A 20,504-nucleotide genomic window follows, 5' to 3' on the forward strand; every position below is an offset into this window, starting at 1 on the left:
AATATTCGTTCAGATTTTGAACGAGCGCGCTGATTGGTCCTACTCGTCTAAGCCCTTTTTTGGGTGTGTACATATTAGGTAAGGGCCGAACGGCGACGTTAGCGTCCGTTCGAACGTCCGAACGCCTTATCATCAACATGTCCGACGGCGAACCGAACGCTAAAGCGCACATGATATAGCCGTAGTCAGTCTTTCCGCGATAAATCATCAACATGGCTGACGCACAAGCCGCTCAGCTCACGGAGGTTGATGTTGACCTCGCAATCAAGTCCGTTTTGGACGATTTAGACGGAATATCGTCGCTCAAAAATGAGCAAAAAGATGCATTGAATAATTTCGTTCGTGATGTTTTGGGCGTCCTACCGGTAAAAAAAAGAACGCGCCGAGAAAAGGAACACTCGCGCGAAGATCTGTGTTTACAAAACAACAAACATCACTTGAATAATGCAGGCGCGCCATTGGCCGTCGCCTCTGAGGCTCAGCCAATACAAATGAACGCCCCCGCTGAGTCCGGGCTAGCTCATTACGTGACGTCATGACCAATTCGTTTTATATGTGTGCAAGTCCAGACCCAGTTATAGAGTTTGCGAATATACTACTGGGGATGGTACCCAGGCTAAAAAAGACATGGAAACAGCAACTGTAGTCTGACATCATGTTATTAAGAAGTTAAAAATTTAACAGGATCAATGTACAACAAAATTAGAAACTGAAAATTTAATAGGATGTAAAATAGTATGTCAAAATTGACAGGAGACTGATGTATGGTACTGTTGTATTCAGATTTGGTGTCTTAAAATGATGTAAACCGTATAATAAAGTTTGTGATGCTGTAATAGTCATTTGGCAGCTGTCCACAGGCACCTGTCAGGGACCTGTCAGTAATCAAAATTTGAGTTGACGAATGACGGACTAGTGTCAGTGTCGCCCCATTGAAATCAACATGACTCCACAGCATAGAGCATCCACTTTACTACTGTAAAATTGTTTTAAAGTTTGTGACGACTTAAAATTTGTTATACATTATACAAGGGAAAAGGATGTGTTAAGGATGAGACAATACAGTATTTCATGGTATAATAATGATTGCAAATATTCAGCATTTACAGTAGCTCAGCTAATTGCAAGAGAGATTTTTTTGGCACATCAATTCAAAGGCAGTTAATGTTTGTTCATCAACAGCTGGGATAGACATGCTATATTTAGACAATGTTTGTAAAAAGCTTAACTCTTCTTCCAAACATTACAATACAGAACTGACAAGTACAATGGCAATGTTGTTGGAGATTCAGGTATGCTGATCAACTAGATTTGGGTAATTTAAACATCCTGTGTAAAATGGGAAAAAGATTTAGACTTTCTTTTAGAACAATACAATAATCAAAATTCAAGCACTGAGAAATGAAAGGTAGATTGTCACAAGACTTTGTTTTTTAAAACTTTTTACATTCTAATCTAACTTCTAAGTATAGATTCACCATTTAGAGATTTTAGTGCTGGCTTCTAAATGTACATGTATGGCTAACTAAGTGGCTTCTTCCTGTTAAGGTAACATAATCTATATACGAAAACACTGTACTTTTCCAAGATCAACAAAGAACAATATATACCTGTAAATCTAACTGAACGCTTTCATACCACGCATGCCTTAAACATAATGTCCTTTTCAAATGGCTATCTTTCATTCTGCATTGTATAAACTGGTAGGGATTGCTAAAAAAATGCACGGCATGTGGACAGTTTGCTTAGAGATTTCAGCAAAGCATTTGTGAAACACAATACATTGTATGTCCAGCATGGGCTTAAGAGTCATTGCACGAGAAAACCAGGCAGAACCAGGCAGAGGTCGGAAGATGGGGGTCGGCCAAATCGGCTCATACTTTGTATGTGAGATAGGTATGAGGAACTATTAACAGCCATATAGTTAAAACCCTCCAGCTATTTTTCGTTATGGAGTTCTGGGACCCCCCTCTGAGACCCTCAAAAATCTAACAATTTATGGCTGAAAATCACTGAAATTACAATGCACACCACGGTAATTCTGATAATGATATGAACATGGGGTTTCTTTTGTCACATAGCATGGGTCTTCTACTTTTACAAAACAAAAATTGAAGATGCAACATTGAAGTTAAAAGGGTATACTAGGGGGTTACCAGAACCAATGAAAACAGAATTTTCATCTTTCTAAATTTTAGTCATTTTTATGTAGCTTTTTCTCCGTGACGCGGCAAATCTGATAAACGGTTTTACCGTTGCTGGAAAGAGGAAAATCTGCTGATTCAAAAACAAGTGTCGTTTAATTGGGCCACGCATAACGCGGGCCGTGAACGAAGGGTCTTTATGGGGGTTTTCCAGGTTTTGGACCATAATAAATTAGCTAGCAACGTCTCTTTATGGGGAAAATCATGGACATTTTTTGTGCAGCTGCATGGGATCAATGGACAATTGTTGAAAAATGCTAAAACTAATTAGAAATATTCGTTGGGGCTCCACATGGGGGATACAAGGATAACTAAAAAGCGAATTTAAACTGATTTTACACAATTTTTCACATTTTATTTCTAATTTCCATTAGTAACTACCTTTCAAAATTAATTTTGTGCATTCACTTTGTGCTAAATAATATGAAGGCTATGTATGGGGGTTATCACAACACCATGTGTGAAACTAGCTACCATATACACAAGCCGCATGGGTGCATGCACTTACTGAGATACAAGTACTCTAAATGAACACTATAGCAACAGGACTAAGAATACAGCTAAACACAACCTTAAAATCAGGCAAATTCAACTTAAGGCCACTGAAAAAATTACTCAGACCATTTAGGATCGCTGTATAAGTCAGCAGTAGGTCGGAAGATAGGAAGGTCTTTGAAATCCACTCATACTCAAGAGGGGCGTTCTTCCCACAGTGGCTCTCTGAATAGTGAACAGTTTAGCATTTTCTATTTAGAACGTCTTTTCAGCTTGTACAATTTGCTATTTACGAAATTATCATGAAAGGAAAGGCTTTTTACTTGGATTGTTTAACATCTTAACATTACCATCTTAAATGAACTGAGCATATCGTAAATGCCGTTAAGACAATATGACACCAAGGTGATTACCAAAGGCTGGAAAATAACAGCACTGAAAGTATACATTCAATGTAGTCTGGAGGTTGGTTTTAATCATATACTAGTATATTATGATTGAGAATTTTAGTTTGTACGGCGTTCCAAAAGTGCATTTGTTGGAGACGCTCCTGCAAGCTTCGCAATCGTGACAATCGCCCGCCTCGGGCATCTCTTTTTACAAGACTTATGTTTGCAAAAATAAAACACAAAAATGCAAAAAGTCTGCCAGGGCTGGTTTGTACTGACTTGTCTGGGGTGCGGGAGCATAAAAATTTGGAATGTATCAGGAGAACTGTGCATATTTATTGTAAACGTCATTGGCCAAATCTTGATTTAAATATTCTAACTGCTAATCATCTAAGTGAAACAAAGTCAATCAAATTCATTTCATACTTAATTCTTACATCTTTAAAACATATCATATTAGACATCTGTGTTCTATAGTAAGTTAGTTCTAGAGTTAATAATAACTTACTTACTAGATGTAACATATTAATACTAACTAATATCCTCCGATTCAAGAAAAGACACTCATACACCAAAACAAGGTACAGGTTGAGCTGTCCTAGATATTAGTACAACTTTGTTTTTCTTTCTCATTTGCCAAAGTCTCAAAAGTACACATGTGGAAAACTAAAGCAAATTTCTACATGTCAACGTGCGCACAATGGTCTGTAGATCTAGAGAAAATGGTCTATTTTCAGAATAGGACCAGTGCTATAAGGAAATGAAAGTGTTTTGCTATGTGCTTTTAAATTGTTCTTTCCTCTTCAATGTTTTCAACCTTTTAGTTATAGCACATTGCATCATGAAATGAGACTTTTCATCTCTCTTAATTTTAGTTCCCCAGAAACAGAAACACTATCCTTGCAGGATAGAAGACATGTTTCAGTTCATTCAGAAACAAGTCTGGTCTAATTACTGGACCACAAATCACACATAAATAGGCCATGGGTCTATTAGATCATACAAATTGATCATAAAATGTCGCAGTGAAGGGCAATATATGGTCGTTTTTGTGTAGTTGGAGGAAAACCATGCATGCATAGATTTGTGGTAAAAAATTATGCCGGTTTAAGGTCTGCATGGGGGACATAAGGTCTGCATGGGGGGCATAAAGATACTTGAAAAATTGAATTAATCCAATGCTTGCATAATGACACTATCCAGTAATTTAGGCCTGAATTGTCATAAATATATCAAGGAATAGTCGATGATGGTACAGTCAATGATGGAGATACTTTTCTCATTTGAATTGATTGACATTATATTGTAATGCGATTCTAACTGCGGTCTGGGATTTTTATTTGGTAAAATTTATCGCTGATTTGTATTAGATGACAGATTTTTTATGAATTGGTTTCCTTATCTTATAAGCTGAGTAGAACAAGATGTTCCTGTATACTTAGTATGTAAATGCTAACTAGTTCATTTAATCCAATAATGAAAGCCTGAGTATATTTGGCAAACCTGTATTTTCAGTGGCCTTTAGTTGAATTTGACTGTTTTTACTGTTATATTTAGCTTAAACGCCACATATTCTTGGTCCTATTGCTAGATTGTCCATTTGGAGTACTTTTATCTACGTGTATGCACCCATGTGGCTTGTGTTTTTTTCGTAGCTGGTTTTACACATGGTGTTCTGATAAACCCCATACTTAGCCTTTATAATATTTAGCACAAAGTGAATGCACAAAATTAATTTTGAAAGATAGTTACAAATGGAAATTAGAAATGAAATGTAATAAATTGTGTAAAATCAGTTTAAATTTGCTTTTTAGGTATCCTTGTATCCCCCATGTGGAGCCCCAACGAATATTTCTAATTATTTTTAGCATTTTTCAACAATTGTTCATTGATCCCATGCAGCTGCACCAAAAATGTCCATGATTTACCCCGTAAAGAGACGTTGTTAGCTAATTTATTATGGTCCAAAACCTGGAAAACCCCCATAAAGACCCTTCGTTCACGGCCCGCGTTATGCGTGGCCCAATTAAACGACACTTGTTTTTGAATCAGCAGATGTTCCTCTTTCCAGCAACGGTAAAACCGTTTATCAGATTTGCCGCGTCACGGAGAAAAAGCTACATAAAAATGACTAAAATTTAGAAAGATGAAAATTCTGTTTTCATTGGTTCTGGTAACCCCCTAGTATACCCTTTTAACTTCAATGTTGCATCTTCAATTTTTGTTTTGTAAAAGTAGAAGACCCATGCTATGTGACAAAAGAAACTCCATGTTCATATCATTATCAGAATTACCGTGGTGTGCATTGTAATTTCAGTGATTTTCAGCCATAAATTGTTAGATTTTTGAGGGTCTCAGAGGGGGGTCCCAGAACTCCATAACGAAAAATAGCTGGAGGGTTTTAACTATATGGCTGTTAATAGTTCCTCATACCTATCTCACATACAAAGTATGAGCCGATTTGGCCGACCCCCATCTTCCGACCTCTGCCTGGTTTTCTCGTGCAATGACTCTTAACTACTAGGTAACTTATCTGTATGTTTTCTTTGCAAGAAGATTACACAAATGATAAAGTATATCTTACACAAAGGTAAGGAAAGGAGACATGAATAGAACATTGAGGGTCTGCATGCCTTATTCTGTGAATAATTGTCAATCCTAAAATTCCTGTTAAGTGTTGCCAGGATACCCCATACAGACCCTCAATGTTAAGAATTTTTTGGGAAGTCACTGAAATGTCACAGGTCACTCTTGACAAGTTAATCCCCCTGCCAGTGTTTTGAAAGTCAAGAGTTGACATTCCATTAAAAACTCTGACATTATAACCTTTCCCAGTGGGAGAACTTTGGAATGAGAACTTCAGATAACCAAAATGACATTTCCATATGTTACTGATAATGACTTTGTAAGATAGCCCCTTATACATGTACAAAATGTATACCATCTGACCTATCTTGTCTAACTCTAAGCTTAGATTGCGTAGGCAAGAAATTTATGAGGTAAAACGCCAGTTCAATAGAGTTAAAGATCTATCCCCCAAAATTTGGTGAATGCTAAAGGCCTTATAAACATACCAGGATACCACAAGGTTGTCAGAAATGTTCATGTTTGCATTCGGTGGATTCTAGGCAATCCGTAGGGATTCTGGGAACCGTAGTTAGACTTTGAACCAGCAAACACCATACAATGCAAATCTAATTCTGCCATCTAACAAGCACACCCTTATGCCTAAGCAAGAATACATTGTTTACAACATAGAAAGTCTCAAATTTGCAACTGTCTACACATACATGGGAATAAAATGCATTAAATGGCAGACTATAGTCACTGACTTTAGTACATGTACTTATCTCGATTTGCAAGTATATGTATCATTTTAATAACTATGGGCAAAAAATCAGCTGCCTCAACCATGAAAGAAACAGTTTTCTTACCTTAAATTTGTAAAATAAAGACAGCTTCTGTCTTGTAGAGTTCAAGGTTACCGAGTTACTTCCCAAGCTCAGCAGAACATCCAGTGACTTTGACTGCTAAGCCACAAAAGCCCTTTTTATACAACAGCAGTGTGGGAAAACTTGGCTTATCAGCTGAGACTGAGATAAACCATGGCCATAGGAACAGGTGGATAGAGCTGTGTCAGACTGGGCCGTACCATGTTGGAATGGAGGGGTGTACAGGACTATACCATTTTCGGAGGGACCTAAATGTTTCTATTGTATCACAATTCTAAACAGTTGTCTACAAAAAATATAATTGTTTTCTTAAACTCTATTTTAGTGAGAAACTTTTAATAATATTTGTGATGCTATTAGTATAACAGGTGTGAGGTAATTAAGCTGATCTTTGTGTTTACAAACCGGAAACCTACATTTAACCCCCTGGCTATGTCTGTAACCAACCTGGTAACTACTGTGTTATTTGCGTCCAGAAAGCTTGTTGAGGAAAATCAATTTTTCACCTGCCAGTGTTCTCACAATATCCAGCTGGGTCTAAATAACTGGTTACACATCTTACTGTAATACTAGTATACCATGGTACCAAACACTGTTGTATTGTACATGTATATGCAGGGATGAAAATACCTGGGACATCTGCAAAAAAAGTTGACGTGTGCATGATTGTAACAACATGTAATCCGTAATCTAAAAGAAAACAGCCTACATAGAAAGAATCATAATTACATTGCAGAAAAAGAAATGCAATTTCCTGATACATTTATGTTCTTTTTCTTGTATATGACATGGGCTTTTTTGTAGTAAGTCCAGAATTGGTTCTTGACTTTTAGGTTTTTTTTGGACTTGGGCCTAAACATTTTACAAGTCCGGAACTGGTCCAGCAAACAAGTACTCAGCACAGCACACTCCTGACTGAACAGGAAATGGCTATTTTTACCCCTAGGATCACCTGTCGGATTACAATACGGTTTCCTGCCAGTGTCTGGGCGCATGGCGAGCGCACATTTACCTTACCCCCAGGGCAAAAACGCTTTTTAGAAACAAGCACGAGAAATTAGGGATAACAGATAGGAAAGTATGGATCACTGGGTTACCCCTTAATACATAGGTTTGTGTGGGTGACAAGAAAATTAGCTTTCTAAATAAAAGACACAGTTAGCAGTTTAACTCTTACAACTGAAGATGATGATGAGCAGTTACTACTTTAACATAACAGAGGCTTTAAAAAGCTCTTGGTCAATTCGATTTCAGGAAATCTATCTTTCTTCAAGGGGGATTTTTATATGAAAGCTATTGGACCTAAAAAAAACTGTTCCTTCAAAATTACGGTAATTATGTTTTTTTGCCTTAGAAAGTTAGGAACACACTCCAAGAACTTATATCAAACCGGCTAATCCAGAGCTTAACTTAATCCAGAATTAGCATCTCAAAGAGCTTTCAGAGTCTTCCTGTGTGTTTCCTTTGGGACAGCCTAAGGAATGCAGTTTACTTCTTAATCTCCGTGGTAACAGGTAAACATTCCCACTCAGAAAAGGTCTCACCCTAATAAAGGTGATTTCATGGTCTACTCCATACTGTAAATTCAGGTACGTTTGCGAAGACTTTATTGTCGGGAAAAGGAGTTCTTTTTACTAATTTAGTTTACAATTGTAGTAGTGCAATGCAAGACAGAACATACATGTATGTTTGAAAAATTGTGGTGTGATAAGTCACTGTGAAAACTGCAAACATGAAGCGAGAAAGAATATTTTCAGATTTACAGTAGTAGTGAGGGCCACCTGTGAGTACACTTAGCCATCTTCTTAGCTTCTTGCTAATTTGGCATCACGTTACTCTTACATCTCAGGGGTATTGTACAACTACAAGCATCACTCACGCATTCACTATGATCAAGTTTGGTTTATTGTATGTTGTTCCCTATCTTCTAAAAGTTAGAAGTACCTGTAGTGTATAATCTTAAAGCAGATGTGGGTTAGAAAATCGTGATGTTTTCTAGCTTCTCCATTTTTCTAGCAAACATCACAATTTTCCACCCCAACATCTGCTTGGAGACTGTAACTGACTGTAAGGTAGTCAGTCTATGAAGAAGTATTGCTTTCTGATTCGATGTTACTTGGGCAGTTAGATTTGAAATCAGTGGCTGACTGAAAATTCATAAACTCAATTGATAACTGCTGGTGACAAAACAATTTTAGAGCAAACAAAAAATTGCAGCTGTTCCAAGAAGGAGGTAAAGCACTTGGACAAAGCATATTTGCACAGTACAAAATTATTTAGACAAAACCTGGCAACTTGGAAACTGATCTATTCTAGCTACTTCAGTCACAAAAACAGCTTGGTAACAAGGTTTTCCAAGAAATTACAATTTGTACATTGAGAAATCTTTGCCCCCCAAAATCCCCTGTGGAATCAAGTCAGTTTTACAGCTATTGCAACTGTTGATTGGGTCCATGTCTGACATAATCTTATCATAACAGAGATGATAAAATCTAGTCCTGATAATGAGAGGGAATGCCTAAATAGATTCTTATCATGTAATTAGATTACCTTATCAAAATCAATAGTACCAAGGATATATTCAGTAATGCAAGGACGTCCCTGGTGGGGGGGGAGAGAAAGAGAAGGACAGAAAGAGAGAGGAGGTAAGGAAGATGTCAAGAAAGAGAGAAAGATGGAGAAAGAAGGAAATGAGTATTTTAAGAACTGTGTTATTAAACCTGCCTGGCATTGAATGAAAAAATATAAAATGGATAACAATAGAATCATTGTTACAGTCTTGTTAGAGGGAATAGACTGAATACCTGGCTATTCTCTCACCTCTGTCTACCATGTTTCTGACTAGACTCCCTGTCTGTCCTTACATACAGGACACAACAACTGAACACAGGCGATGCACCTGTTCATAACAACTGACAGGTGGGCAAAGAGAACACTGGGATCATTCTATTCTTAGGTCTCTGCTGGAAATATAGAAAGTTGCTCTTTTTCAATTTCATACATGTGTAACGTTACATAATACATATGCTAGCTATTACATGTATATTTATAGATCTAAAACAACACATGCAGGATTTTCTCTCTGGTTTTCACAGTAGAAAAACATCATCAAGGACCTTTCAAAACTTTGTCAACAAGATATGTTTTGTTTTACATCTTGGAATCTCTTAAGAACAGTTTTTAGCTGTTTTCACGTGCCTCCCCCTGTAAAATTGGTATGGTCCTAACCCTGTGACCTGTTTCTTATTGGCTGTGTCATCCCTGAGGCTAGATAAGGATAATTCAATTACAGACCCAGCCATAATCACATAAACATAGGACATGGCTTGATCAAAACTCAGGCTAATAGCATTACATGTATGCAAGGACAGGACACTCGAAAGCTGCATACATGTAGCTAACCTCAGGGGGGCACTAGCCATGCCAAGGTGAGGCAAGCCCCTGGCAGCTTTCTCCCAAATTGCAAGTGTCTATCGTAAATACAATTTCCAAGCAGATGTTCGGTTGGAAAATTAAAAAACTCTTTTAGTCTTGTTTGCTTGAATTTTTCACTGCAACATCAGATAGAAATTATAGTTGGTAACTCGTACACATTTCAAGCATATAAATCCTATGGTATATATCATAAATAATCAATTATCTGTCACATTTTGTGGGTATCGTCATTATGATGATGGTATTATCAGACATCGATGCATGGCAGCTGTACACATCTCTATACATTTACAGGATTTTCCTCTTTCAGAGTCCAAGGCCCAGTTTACACTGTTGGCAAAACCCTGGATCCTAGTTTACACCTCGTAACATTTGCCTAATCCTGACACTTTATGGATCTAACCTCCTGCTGTAACGGTGACCCTTACCTAATGATCTACAGCAGTTGTCAACGTTCCTGTGTACAGCAAACACCCATTTCCTCTTTACTTACACTTAGCACCCCCCTGACAACATGAGTCAGTCTGTTTATGTAACCCTGTAGGTACAGATTTCTGTGTTTCTGATGGACAAATCAGGAACTTTAATCTTGTAACCAGAACTCCATGCATGATCTTGTGAACTCTTACTACTAGTCTTAGGAGCTATGATCTTATACAGCACATGTACATGGTGTAATCATTAAAAAAAAAGCTGCTATATTAAAACACATGATTTTAAGTTGATGTATCAGTCATGTTACACAATGTGTCTTACTTTTTATATCTTCATGAATATCATATATCCATTCAATTTCAATATGTAACAAACATATTCTTTTCAAACTCCAATTTTGCTACCTTAAGTATAGGATACATGTACAGTACTATATGATAGTATATCAGCTTTGTTCATGTCAACAAAGCATTTTCTCTCTGATATCACTGCAAAAACATAGCCATTCAATCAGTTATCACTGACAGGTCCAAAATAATTCCTGAATAAAACATGATTCTTCCCATTCATATTTTGCTCCTTTGCTCTTTATTATGCAAAGTCAAATTCAAAGCTAAGCTTAAAGCTGAATGAAATGGTCGCGAAACGGGATGCGGTGGCGTGCGCCTGGTTTGTTCTCGGTCCTTTTCTCTTTTCTCCTCCGTCCGCTCTTTTCTATAGACCACAACTTGGCGTGTAATTGTTGGGCCCGGAACTCATTGTAAAGTAATCTCTCTCAACATAAAAAGAGGGGGAGAAACTATGCAACAAATGACACCTGATATTCAATGCACCAGCTGCAAGGAAAAAAAGCTCTCACCATAGCACGTACTCTTACCATTTATGTAGACTAAAATAGAAACAATAGACTGGCCGACATTGTTGACAGATATGAGGAAAATGCCAGCTTATCATTAATGATATTTGAGAAGAGGGTCGGCTTTGTTGAGAAATGTTATTTTTTGTTTGATGTCCACAAAAATAAACAAGCTTGTAGAAAAAATAGAAATGAAATGCTACCGAAAAATTCAACAAACAAGCAAAAATATCTCTTGTCTTAATTTTTGAAAAGGAATCGGGGTATGAAAAAATATTAACAGCATATTTTGGACATTGTAAACTGTCAGCGCTGATGATCATTTGTAAACAGTGGCAGTAATATAAAAAATTCCAGTAAAATAACGATCGGAAAGGATCGATAACTAGAGGAAGCCATGTGGCACTATTACGTCCTGTATGGGGCTTTGAAATGTTGAAAAGCCCGTGTGTCCTGCAAGGGGAAAAGGACGGGTTAGCGGACGGGGCTGGGGAACTGCAACTACCGACGGGAAAAAACAGACGACACGGTACATGGGTGTCGACAGATCGCCCCCGTCCTTCGAATAACACAGGCATATTTCTAACAGATACACAAGTGTAAGATTTCTTAAAACCTGTAAAACTAATGTTGTAAGAAGTGTGTTAGCTGTTGTTTTTCAACACACGACACAGAAAAATCCCAAATATTGCAGTCGACACACGACTACCAAAAAACTGGGGAGGGCTGAAAATATGAAGGTTTTCCCGACTACTGACAGCAGACGACTCCCTGAAATTCTGTTCCCCAAACTCGCCCAACGGAGCGAGTAATAAGCGTGAGAATCATACAGGTTCTGTAAGTGAAAGAAGTACAAGCTTGTACTTACCCAGTACGCGTTAGAGCGGGAAAGCTCCCGGAGATCTAGCGGAAAACATAGCGGAGAAGGTCGCCGCGCCGGATCGATATGTCAAACTCCGGCAGGCTGAAATATTGTGTACGAGAGTAACCATAGCTACATCATACGAGCATGATTCGTATTCTTAAAAAACGTGCTTGTATTGAACAAAAATGCATTTAAGATTGTACAAAAGCCATGATGAGAACTGACATATGTTTGAATTGCTAATAATAAAGTGTAAAATAGGTTAAAAGAAATGTTGAATCTTGTTTTTGGCCGAATTGCTACAAGTACAAACTGTGTGCTATTGTTACGGTAGCACTGAGTAATACACAACTGGCTTCTTGTTCGTCGCTACATTACTGAAACACTAACTTTAAATGTAACTTGCTAAATTTACTTTGACCTTAACAAAATATCAAGATTTCATCTTTAATTTGTATACATGCTAAAAAAGTGAGATAAATGCAGTTTTATAACTTTTTATGTAGTGAATAACATTCGAATCTGGCTGCGCTCCAATAAGAACCTATCTTTACTAACAAACTCGGTTGCGCCATTTTGGTAGTGATGATTCCAAGTCGAAAGTGTGAAAAATAACCTTTGTTCCTGCAAAATCGGCGGTGAAATCATACTAGAAATTCAAGAAAAAGGTAAGTGCTATGCCAGACGTCATTTTTATGCAACGTCTGCTGAAAATCTGATGATCCTTTGGAAGATAATCCATTGAAAAGTCATTGTGAATGTTGCGCGTTTTTTTCTGGGGCAATCCCCCTCAAGCTAAACCGCGCCTCGTTGAGCCATTGAAATCGAGAAGATAAATTCACCAGATATCACAAGATTTCTGTCTCTTAATCACTTGTACGTTTTCAGGTAGCGTTATCCGTTCTTGATGCCGTAAAGTATAAAGCCTATTTTCAAACCAGATCGGACGCCCTCCCCATGTTTGTTGTGTCACGTGATCAAATAGCAGTAAACAGACCAGATTTACATAATCCCGTCAGCAAATTTAGTTTTGTTTCGTCAGTTTCTCATAGTGTAATTTTTCCATAGGAGAAAGTTACAGTATATAGTAAAAGACATTTTTGGCTGTGGGACTTGCAAAGCAGTCTGGGTTATGGGTTGAAGTCTGCCATCTCTGGCAGCTGCACAGACCTTTGCAACAGTTCCACAAAAGTGTGTGGAGAAAATATGTTAAATGTATCATGTGCATTATGTATTTTGTAAACCTGTGCATTATGCATTTTGTAATGCTATAAAAGGCTGCGATTGCATGGGTAATGTTTGACCAAATAAACCATTTATTATTGACCAATAGACCATTTATTATATCTCTGTTTGTTTCAGGATGGATCTGGGTGATTCGAACTCGTCCCAGGGCCTCCTCCCTAATTCCGGATCGTCCACCGCCCTGCACACCGGCCTGCTCAACTTTGAGGGAATTGACGATGAAGTTTCCAAGGAGAGTAATGACTTAACAGTAGATGCAAGGTGAGCATTATGTAATCAATTAATCAATCAATTAACCAATCATTAATGGGTGCATGAAGTTAACTGACGCATAGTGGCTGTAGACATCTCTTTCCAAGACATTAGTTACATGCAAAAATGACAACAATGCAATGGAATAGGAATGTTGAAAGATATTAAAACTTCATCTCTGACATGTTTTAAATGTTGTTTTGCTTTGTTTAGTTTCACAGGTGATGGACCAAATTTCTCTGGTCGTGGCCAAACGTTGAGCAACCCTGAGTATGTGACAGATCTTTCACAAGGTAGGTTTGGAATACATTTACCGGTATCAAGATTTTGGACATGTGGTTTATTTGTACAGTATCATGATACTTAGAACATAAGCTGTCATGTTGTTTAGTTTTCAGAAGGGATAACACCGTCACAGGTACATCACAGTGTATGGCAACTAGTTATGTGGATGCAAGTTTATATTGCTTACGGTTTTGTCCAAATCTTTTTTTCAGTTGAACTGTTGCAGAATGAAGGAGGAGCAGACAACACTGGCACAGCAGTACAAGAGGGGCAGAAAGAAGAGGTAGGATTATCTTAAGGATACACATGTCATTGAATCAATGAATTGATTTGTCTTAAAATAGACATTATTATCAGGTATTGATATCTACTTTGGAAAAGCCAATATTACTGCAAAAGAAATATAATCTTTCATGTCTCCAATATGTAAAATTGAAAAAGGAAGAGAAAAATTGAGGTAATTTTAGTCAAAAGAGTTTCAAAACTTTAACATCTGTAATTTAAACTTTGAACTTTATTCACCTTAACAGCGGTGGCACAATCGGTTGTGCCGTGAGCAAGATACGAAATTAAAAGCAAATTATATTTGAAATAAAAGGATTTAAGTGGACTTGGAGTGGACTTGGAATTTGTTTTTACTTTGTAATAATTAACCATTGACTTCTGTTTATTTCTAGCAACCCCAACCAGTGAAGAAGAAAGGCGGATGGCCGAAGGGGAAGAAGAGAAAACGAGTCACGAAGGACGTGAACGCGCCCAAGGCCCCGCTGACTGGTTATGTCCGTTTCCTGAACGAGAGGCGAGAAAAGATGCGCCAGGACAATCCCAACGTGCCGTTTCCCGAGATAACCAGGATGTTAGGCAACGAGTGGAGCAAACTGGCGCCACACGAGAAACAGGTGGGGAGAATTTCTCACTCAATCAGTCATTAAGATATTGTTAGGGGCTTCACATTTTTATGTTTACCAAAGGAAAACAGATTGTTTTTGCTCAGTTTCTTCTTCTTCTCCAAACAGTGACCTCTGACCTTGTCAATGACCTGAACCAGACTGTCTCTCACCATGGTAACTGTTGGGTTGCATAATGTTGCAATTTCATTGTACAGTAGTAGGGATTTAAACTCCTGTCACCATGTATGTGAATGTATTTGAGTAAGAATTAACAGCAGACCATATGCGAAGGTAAACATTTTGCATTTGCTTTGCAAATATTACCTATATATATCTAGTTTGATGTATTGTTGTTACTACTGTACATGTCTAATTGTTTTATTTGCATTTGTTCCAGCAATACTTAGATGAGGCAGAAAAAGACAAAGAGAGGTACATGAAGGAGTTGGAAGAATATCAGCAGACAGAGGCCTACAAACTCTTCCAGAAAAAACAGCAAGAGAAAAAGAAAAAAGGTTGGCTTTACTGTTTCTTCAAAAACTTCGTTCTTCATTTTGGTTCTCATATTCATATTTTTTTAAGGAAAATGAAACTAGCTTGTGTCATTTTCATGTATTGTATTTGTTTTATTCAGTTTTTGAGTTGTAAAGGGGTTAGGCTGCAAAAGAGCTTCTGGTTTGCTGTTTTGTACAAAGGAGTCTCCTATATCAACACTGAAGAGTACTGTACAACACCATTTTCCTGTAGGTTTCTTGTTTAAGAACTAACCTTCTTTTTTGCCACCAGATGATGACACAGGTGCAGTTAACGGAGAGCAGGATGACAAAGAAGACGAGGTCCCAACGTTTGACGTGCCTATCTTCACAGAGGAGTTTCTGGACCACAATAAAGGTACATTTCCTTTATCTGTCCTGTGGAAGTGTATTTAGCAAAAACCTGTTCTGTTTTGCCAAAGAAAGATGATGAACATCAATTTATGTAATGTGCCTCTTTTCCTTTTGAAATAAGTTGTGGTTAAAGATAATAATCACCCCTCTGCCTCTTCAGCGAGAGAAGTAGAGCTGAGACAGTTGAGGAAATCCAACACAGAATACGAGGAACAGAACGCCATTCTACAGAAGCACATAGAGAACATGAAAACAGCTATAGAGAAGCTGGAAGTGGAAGCCATGCAACAGAAAAACAACAACCTGGCCCTACAGCAACACCTGGACGCCCTGAGGAACACCCTGTATCAAAACTTCAGTAGCTTACCGCTACCAGGTAGTAAGTGTGTCTTAGTGCTGGTCTCGGTCAAGTCTTAAAATCTTTAAAGATTGCTGTCTGTTACATCAACTTACATGCTATGCATCCTGAGTGTAACATTTGTAGCCTGAGATTCAGCTTGCTAGCTTTTGTCCAACTGTTGCTCCCTTAGAACAAAGGATGTCATGGTTAGACTGGACTACAGCTAGACATCTGAATCTTAGGGCACAAATTTATCATGCTTTTCTACCCTTTCACCTGCTACTGTTAGTCTAGTCTCCTCTTTTCCACTGTCAGGCTCACAGCTCACCAACTGACCCCCCAAAAAAGCTCAACCATTGTTAATTGTACACCTCCCAAATCAATTGTGCCAATGTGTTCTGTCTTTGGAGGAACCTAAGAAAAAAAGAGAAGAAAAAAAGCTAACACTCCCAAGTAGTCAGTAATTTCTTTCCTAGTTTATTCTGTCACTCATTCATTCACTTACTTGTTCGCTCATCCCTCCATCCATGCATTCATCAGTTATACCTCCCAGTCTATAGAACCGTGAAGAGTTGGTTAGCCCTATGTACAACTCTTCCTTACATAATTCAAGACACCTTCGGTCACCCAGTGGCCTCTTTCCCCTCAGGAAGCGGAGAGGTGCCAACCCTGGAGACCATCGACGGCTACATGGCCAAACTACACAACATGATCCTGGAGAACCCCCAACAACACGAGAGCCTCATCCAGCAAGTACGGGAGGTGGTGGGGCGACTAGACTATCAGGGGTGAGTTAGGCCGTAGAGCCTAGGAAAAAAATGTTGTTTCCTTTACTACGTAGTTGTGCAGACAGGTAGTATGCACAACTTTTAGCAGATGCATTTTGCAAAATTTACAAGTTAGTTACTAGTTACAAGTCCTGAACAGTAGCGAGCCTGCGAGGATGCAAATCTTCTCAGGCTCACTAGATGGCAGTTTTTTCATGTTTATCTCTTTCTTTTTTCAGGGAGAAACTATAGCAAGCAGCCACAGGGACAGTGGAGAAGGTGTACATGTGATCACCAACTGGCAAATACTGCTCACAAACTTTGTCATTCCCAAGGACCAAAATGAGCACTGTGGAAGGAGAAAAATAGTTGTAACAAGTCTTTTGCCACTGTAACTTCCTATTATGGAAGAGGGCAACGTTCTATTGAAATTTGATGGGAATAAAACATTTTTTACTGGTAAGTAATGTAAAATCTCTCCACACTTTGTAGGGCAATTTGATATGCTCGAATGCTTTGTTTTGCATTAAAATTCTCAGTATGAGATGCAACCAACTATACCTTTACCTTTTACTTTGTCAAATATTCCTTAGGGTCAACAGAAGTATACCTACAGTCAAACCTGTACAAGTGGAAGTGACCACCCTGTGTATAAGGCCTATATGGCCATTATGTCCACTTTTTTTTTTCCACTGTCCTGTAATTATTTTTTTTTCCATTGACTCGAGCATTAAAATCCTGTCTTCTCTGACCATTGAATCCTTGGAGCGGTCACTACAGATTTTGTATTTGTATAAAGGTTTATGTTAAGCATAAGTGGAAATAGCAATGCCATCTCATAGGTTATGTTACCTAACTAATGCTGAAGCTGTCACTAGGAGTTAAGAGTTCTACTAGTACTTTATCATTTTTGTTATCATTCTTTTAAAAAAAAGATTTGCTCCTCACGAATCTGTTGAAAGCATCCTTGGATGCTGTAATGTAGATACACTAGTAGAAAACATGGAGACTTTAGGTAGTGCATTGTAAACTGGGCTCAACAACTAGAGTTACGTTCATTAAATGGACAAACAAACCATGCTTTTGACTCCTTTCTTGTTCTGTGTTTGGAATCCTCCCAATTCCCAATCCACTCTGCTACCCCAATTGCTGCCCTGCAGAATTTCTTTAAGCCTTTACATATGAACGAGGCTGTGCCATCCTCCGTAGTATTCGCCCGCTCCCTAATGTCGCTAGCTACAATGTAACAGGGGTTCCGGAGCGGCAAACTACTTTGGAGCGGACCAACTCCAATGCATTGGCATGTTATATCTCTACTCTTTCCAGTCGCCTCCCAAAGCCTGGGAGAGGCTACACTGAATTCTGCTTGGAGATTACTGAATAACATAAAGGACTCAAAAATAAGAAATTACACTTAGAAAACAAATCTCAGACTTTATTGAATAGATATGATCAAAACTTTGATGTTTATATGAAGGTTAAATTCATCATCAAAATACTAAATGTTACGCGGTTCCACCAACAACTTTATTTGTATGCTTTCTGTGACTAATGTTTACCGTTACATCCAAGACATTTTGTACAGACATGCCCACTTGAAACCACTTTTCGTAACTGGTAAACTCCTGGTGGTCTTTCTCTCTTCTGCGGTTCCGGCTCCTCAAAAACGGACGAAAAGGACGACTTTCGTACCCTTTTCACTGATGCGTTTGTGGGATTTTGCGACTTTTTCCCAACAGGAGTCGGCTTTTCGATGAAATCACCCGATTCAAAGCCAAAAATGCCCGAAGTGATTCGACTTTTGGGGATTCGTAAGATGAGGTCACCTCTGTATGAACTGTCGTTACTGCAGTCCGAACTTGATGTGACACAAGCACTGACGTCTACAGAAGAGTTTCTTTTCTTTCTTGGGGAGCGTTTCGGTATTGCATGTCTACGCCCGTTTCTAGGAGACATATCAGATGAACGTTTCTTCGTACGCTTTCGAGACATCGATCGTCGTTCTTTGGATGGCGTAGACTTTCGAGCCTTACCTGGAAGAATGTAAAAGAAAATTGCCGTCAAGAAAGAGAAATGTGCCTATGTCGTCGCATAAAATGTCGATATCAACAAATAGAAATGCATTCGTTCGACATTTATTTCTGCCACATTGATTGATACAAGCGCCATTGAAAACCCAAATGAAAGGGGCATGTGACGAATTAGAAAAAAATCTGTATCTGTATCGTTATAGCCGGTATAACCGCCCCTCGGCGTAACGCACCAGCTTCGCAGGCACGCGGCGCAGCGGCAGCTGGCTACATCACACCGATACACCTAAAACCCTTAAACATCTAACTCTAAACATTGTTTAAAGCTATCTAATGATAATGTCCCTACTGTACTTGGTGACAGCGAGTTCCACTCTGCGATAGTTTTAGGAAAGAATGATTTTTGAATCCGTTGGTTGATAACTCTGGTATATATATGTACCTGAAGTACATATTGCTACTTCTTGTTCTCTTCTGGGCTGGACCTCAAAAGTGGAGCCACTCGCAGTTCTATTTCGATCGATCTCAGTTTGGAGATTGTGGATCCTTTTTTAATGGATTCAATCCAAGTCCCCTCTGTACTCTGTCAATGAAATCCATATAGAACTATTCACCTTTTTTGCCCGATCTCGATCCCAGGACCGCTCTCGTTCTCACCCTGACGGAGCCTCGCCTGAGAGACTCCAGGAAGTCTATGCTCCTCTGTAAGGCCCGTCTCTGTGGACAGTCGTCTTCTAACTTGTACACCTGGATTCTGGTGCTGGTGATGGCAGCGTCCAGACCATGCTGGATGTATGGGATCATGATCAAGTTTATTCTCTGCTGGTGTCTCTATAGACAGATTCTATAGCTATTGCCACTTATACATGTATATATGCTAGGTGTACAGTATTGTTGTAAAAGCTTTTAACATCAACTAAATAACCTATTTCCACCCTATAAAATGTGTAAATGCGATCTTTTAAACACCATAGCGTTTGTTTAGAAGTGATTTGTAATTTGAAACTCTTGTACAACGAGTGGATCTTTACAACCAGTGCAAGTGTATGTCTGTATTTTACCGTATGCGTATTGTAGTTCGTGTAGAAGAAAACACAGTTAAACGTACGTCCACACTAAGTTACATCACCTGAAAGACGAACAAAAAGCATTTAAGTGTAAATCGTCAAAATAATCCCCAACCAACCATTTATCTGCTTGGAGCATTTATCTGCTACGTCATTTGTACCTTGAGTGCCTCCACCCGTTCAGCTAACTTCCGTCTCTCCTTCTTCAGTATTCGTGACGTCTGTCCGTCAATATCGTTAATAAGGTTATCGAGGTAGTCCCAATTTAAATCTGCCGCGGTTCTGGCGAACCGTGAACCGGTTAGCGCCATTGGTGAGATCTGTCTGCCTGTATAGCTATCGTTTGTGGCCTGGGATCCTTCTATACGCACAGAATGTATAAAAGGGCACTGTCCGTGGTGCTGAACGAGTGTTAGCACGGTGTGTTGTGGAACAAACAGCGTCTTTTGAAGACACGCGTTCTTTAGAACGGCACATGCTACCCGGGCAACGAAGTTTCCAGGCACCGTTTCTAAGCGGCACCTTAGTGACGACATAAAAACAACACAACTCGTACCCAACTCTGGAAACTTACCCGCGCTGAAACAAGGAGGGCCGTGTCTGGAGCAAC

General features: G+C 38.8%; 3 protein-coding genes across 6 annotated transcripts in view; 1 reads left to right on the plus strand and 2 right to left on the minus strand.

Annotated features, from left to right (window-relative positions):
* The window catches only part of LOC109468559 (pseudopodium-enriched atypical kinase 1-like), a 28,175-nt gene extending 15,931 nt beyond the window's left edge, over nt 1-12,244 (minus strand). The window contains exon 1 of the mRNA XM_019766812.1: nt 12,135-12,244. The gene's annotated coding sequence lies outside the window, so the exon portion shown is untranslated. The remainder of the gene's footprint in view (nt 1-12,134) is intronic.
* A 425-nt stretch (nt 12,245-12,669) lies between these two features.
* On the plus strand, nt 12,670-17,474 carry LOC109468598 (high mobility group protein 20A-like). Of its 4 annotated transcripts, none has more exons than XM_019766907.1 (10): nt 12,670-12,799; nt 13,494-13,637; nt 13,842-13,921; nt 14,126-14,196; nt 14,591-14,812; nt 15,201-15,318; nt 15,590-15,694; nt 15,851-16,069; nt 16,662-16,818; nt 17,037-17,474. In XM_019766907.1, exons 2-10 carry the CDS (start codon nt 13,495-13,497, stop codon nt 17,047-17,049), a joined length of 1,128 nt encoding a protein of 375 aa, XP_019622466.1. In that variant the 5' UTR covers nt 12,670-12,799; nt 13,494; the 3' UTR covers nt 17,050-17,474. The 4 variants fall into 4 exon arrangements, with proteins under 4 accessions (XP_019622466.1, XP_019622468.1, XP_019622467.1 ...); XM_019766909.1 differs by having other exon boundaries at nt 16,680-16,818; XM_019766908.1 differs by having other exon boundaries at nt 15,851-16,066.
* An 870-nt stretch (nt 17,475-18,344) lies between these two features.
* LOC109468667 lies at nt 18,345-20,319 on the minus strand. Its single transcript, XM_019766989.1, has 3 exons — nt 20,056-20,319; nt 19,442-19,613; nt 18,345-18,830 (listed from the first exon to the last, which is right to left on the minus strand). Exons 1-3 carry the CDS (start codon nt 20,203-20,205, stop codon nt 18,346-18,348), a joined length of 807 nt encoding a protein of 268 aa, XP_019622548.1. The 5' UTR covers nt 20,206-20,319; the 3' UTR covers nt 18,345.
* Between the last annotated feature and the right edge of the window lie 185 nt (nt 20,320-20,504).

The sequence above is a fragment of the Branchiostoma belcheri genome, unplaced genomic scaffold (genome assembly GCF_001625305.1).
Source record: "Branchiostoma belcheri isolate BF01 breed outbred unplaced genomic scaffold, Haploidv18h27 scaffold2, whole genome shotgun sequence".
Taxonomy (NCBI): Eukaryota; Metazoa; Chordata; class Leptocardii; order Amphioxiformes; family Branchiostomatidae; genus Branchiostoma; species Branchiostoma belcheri.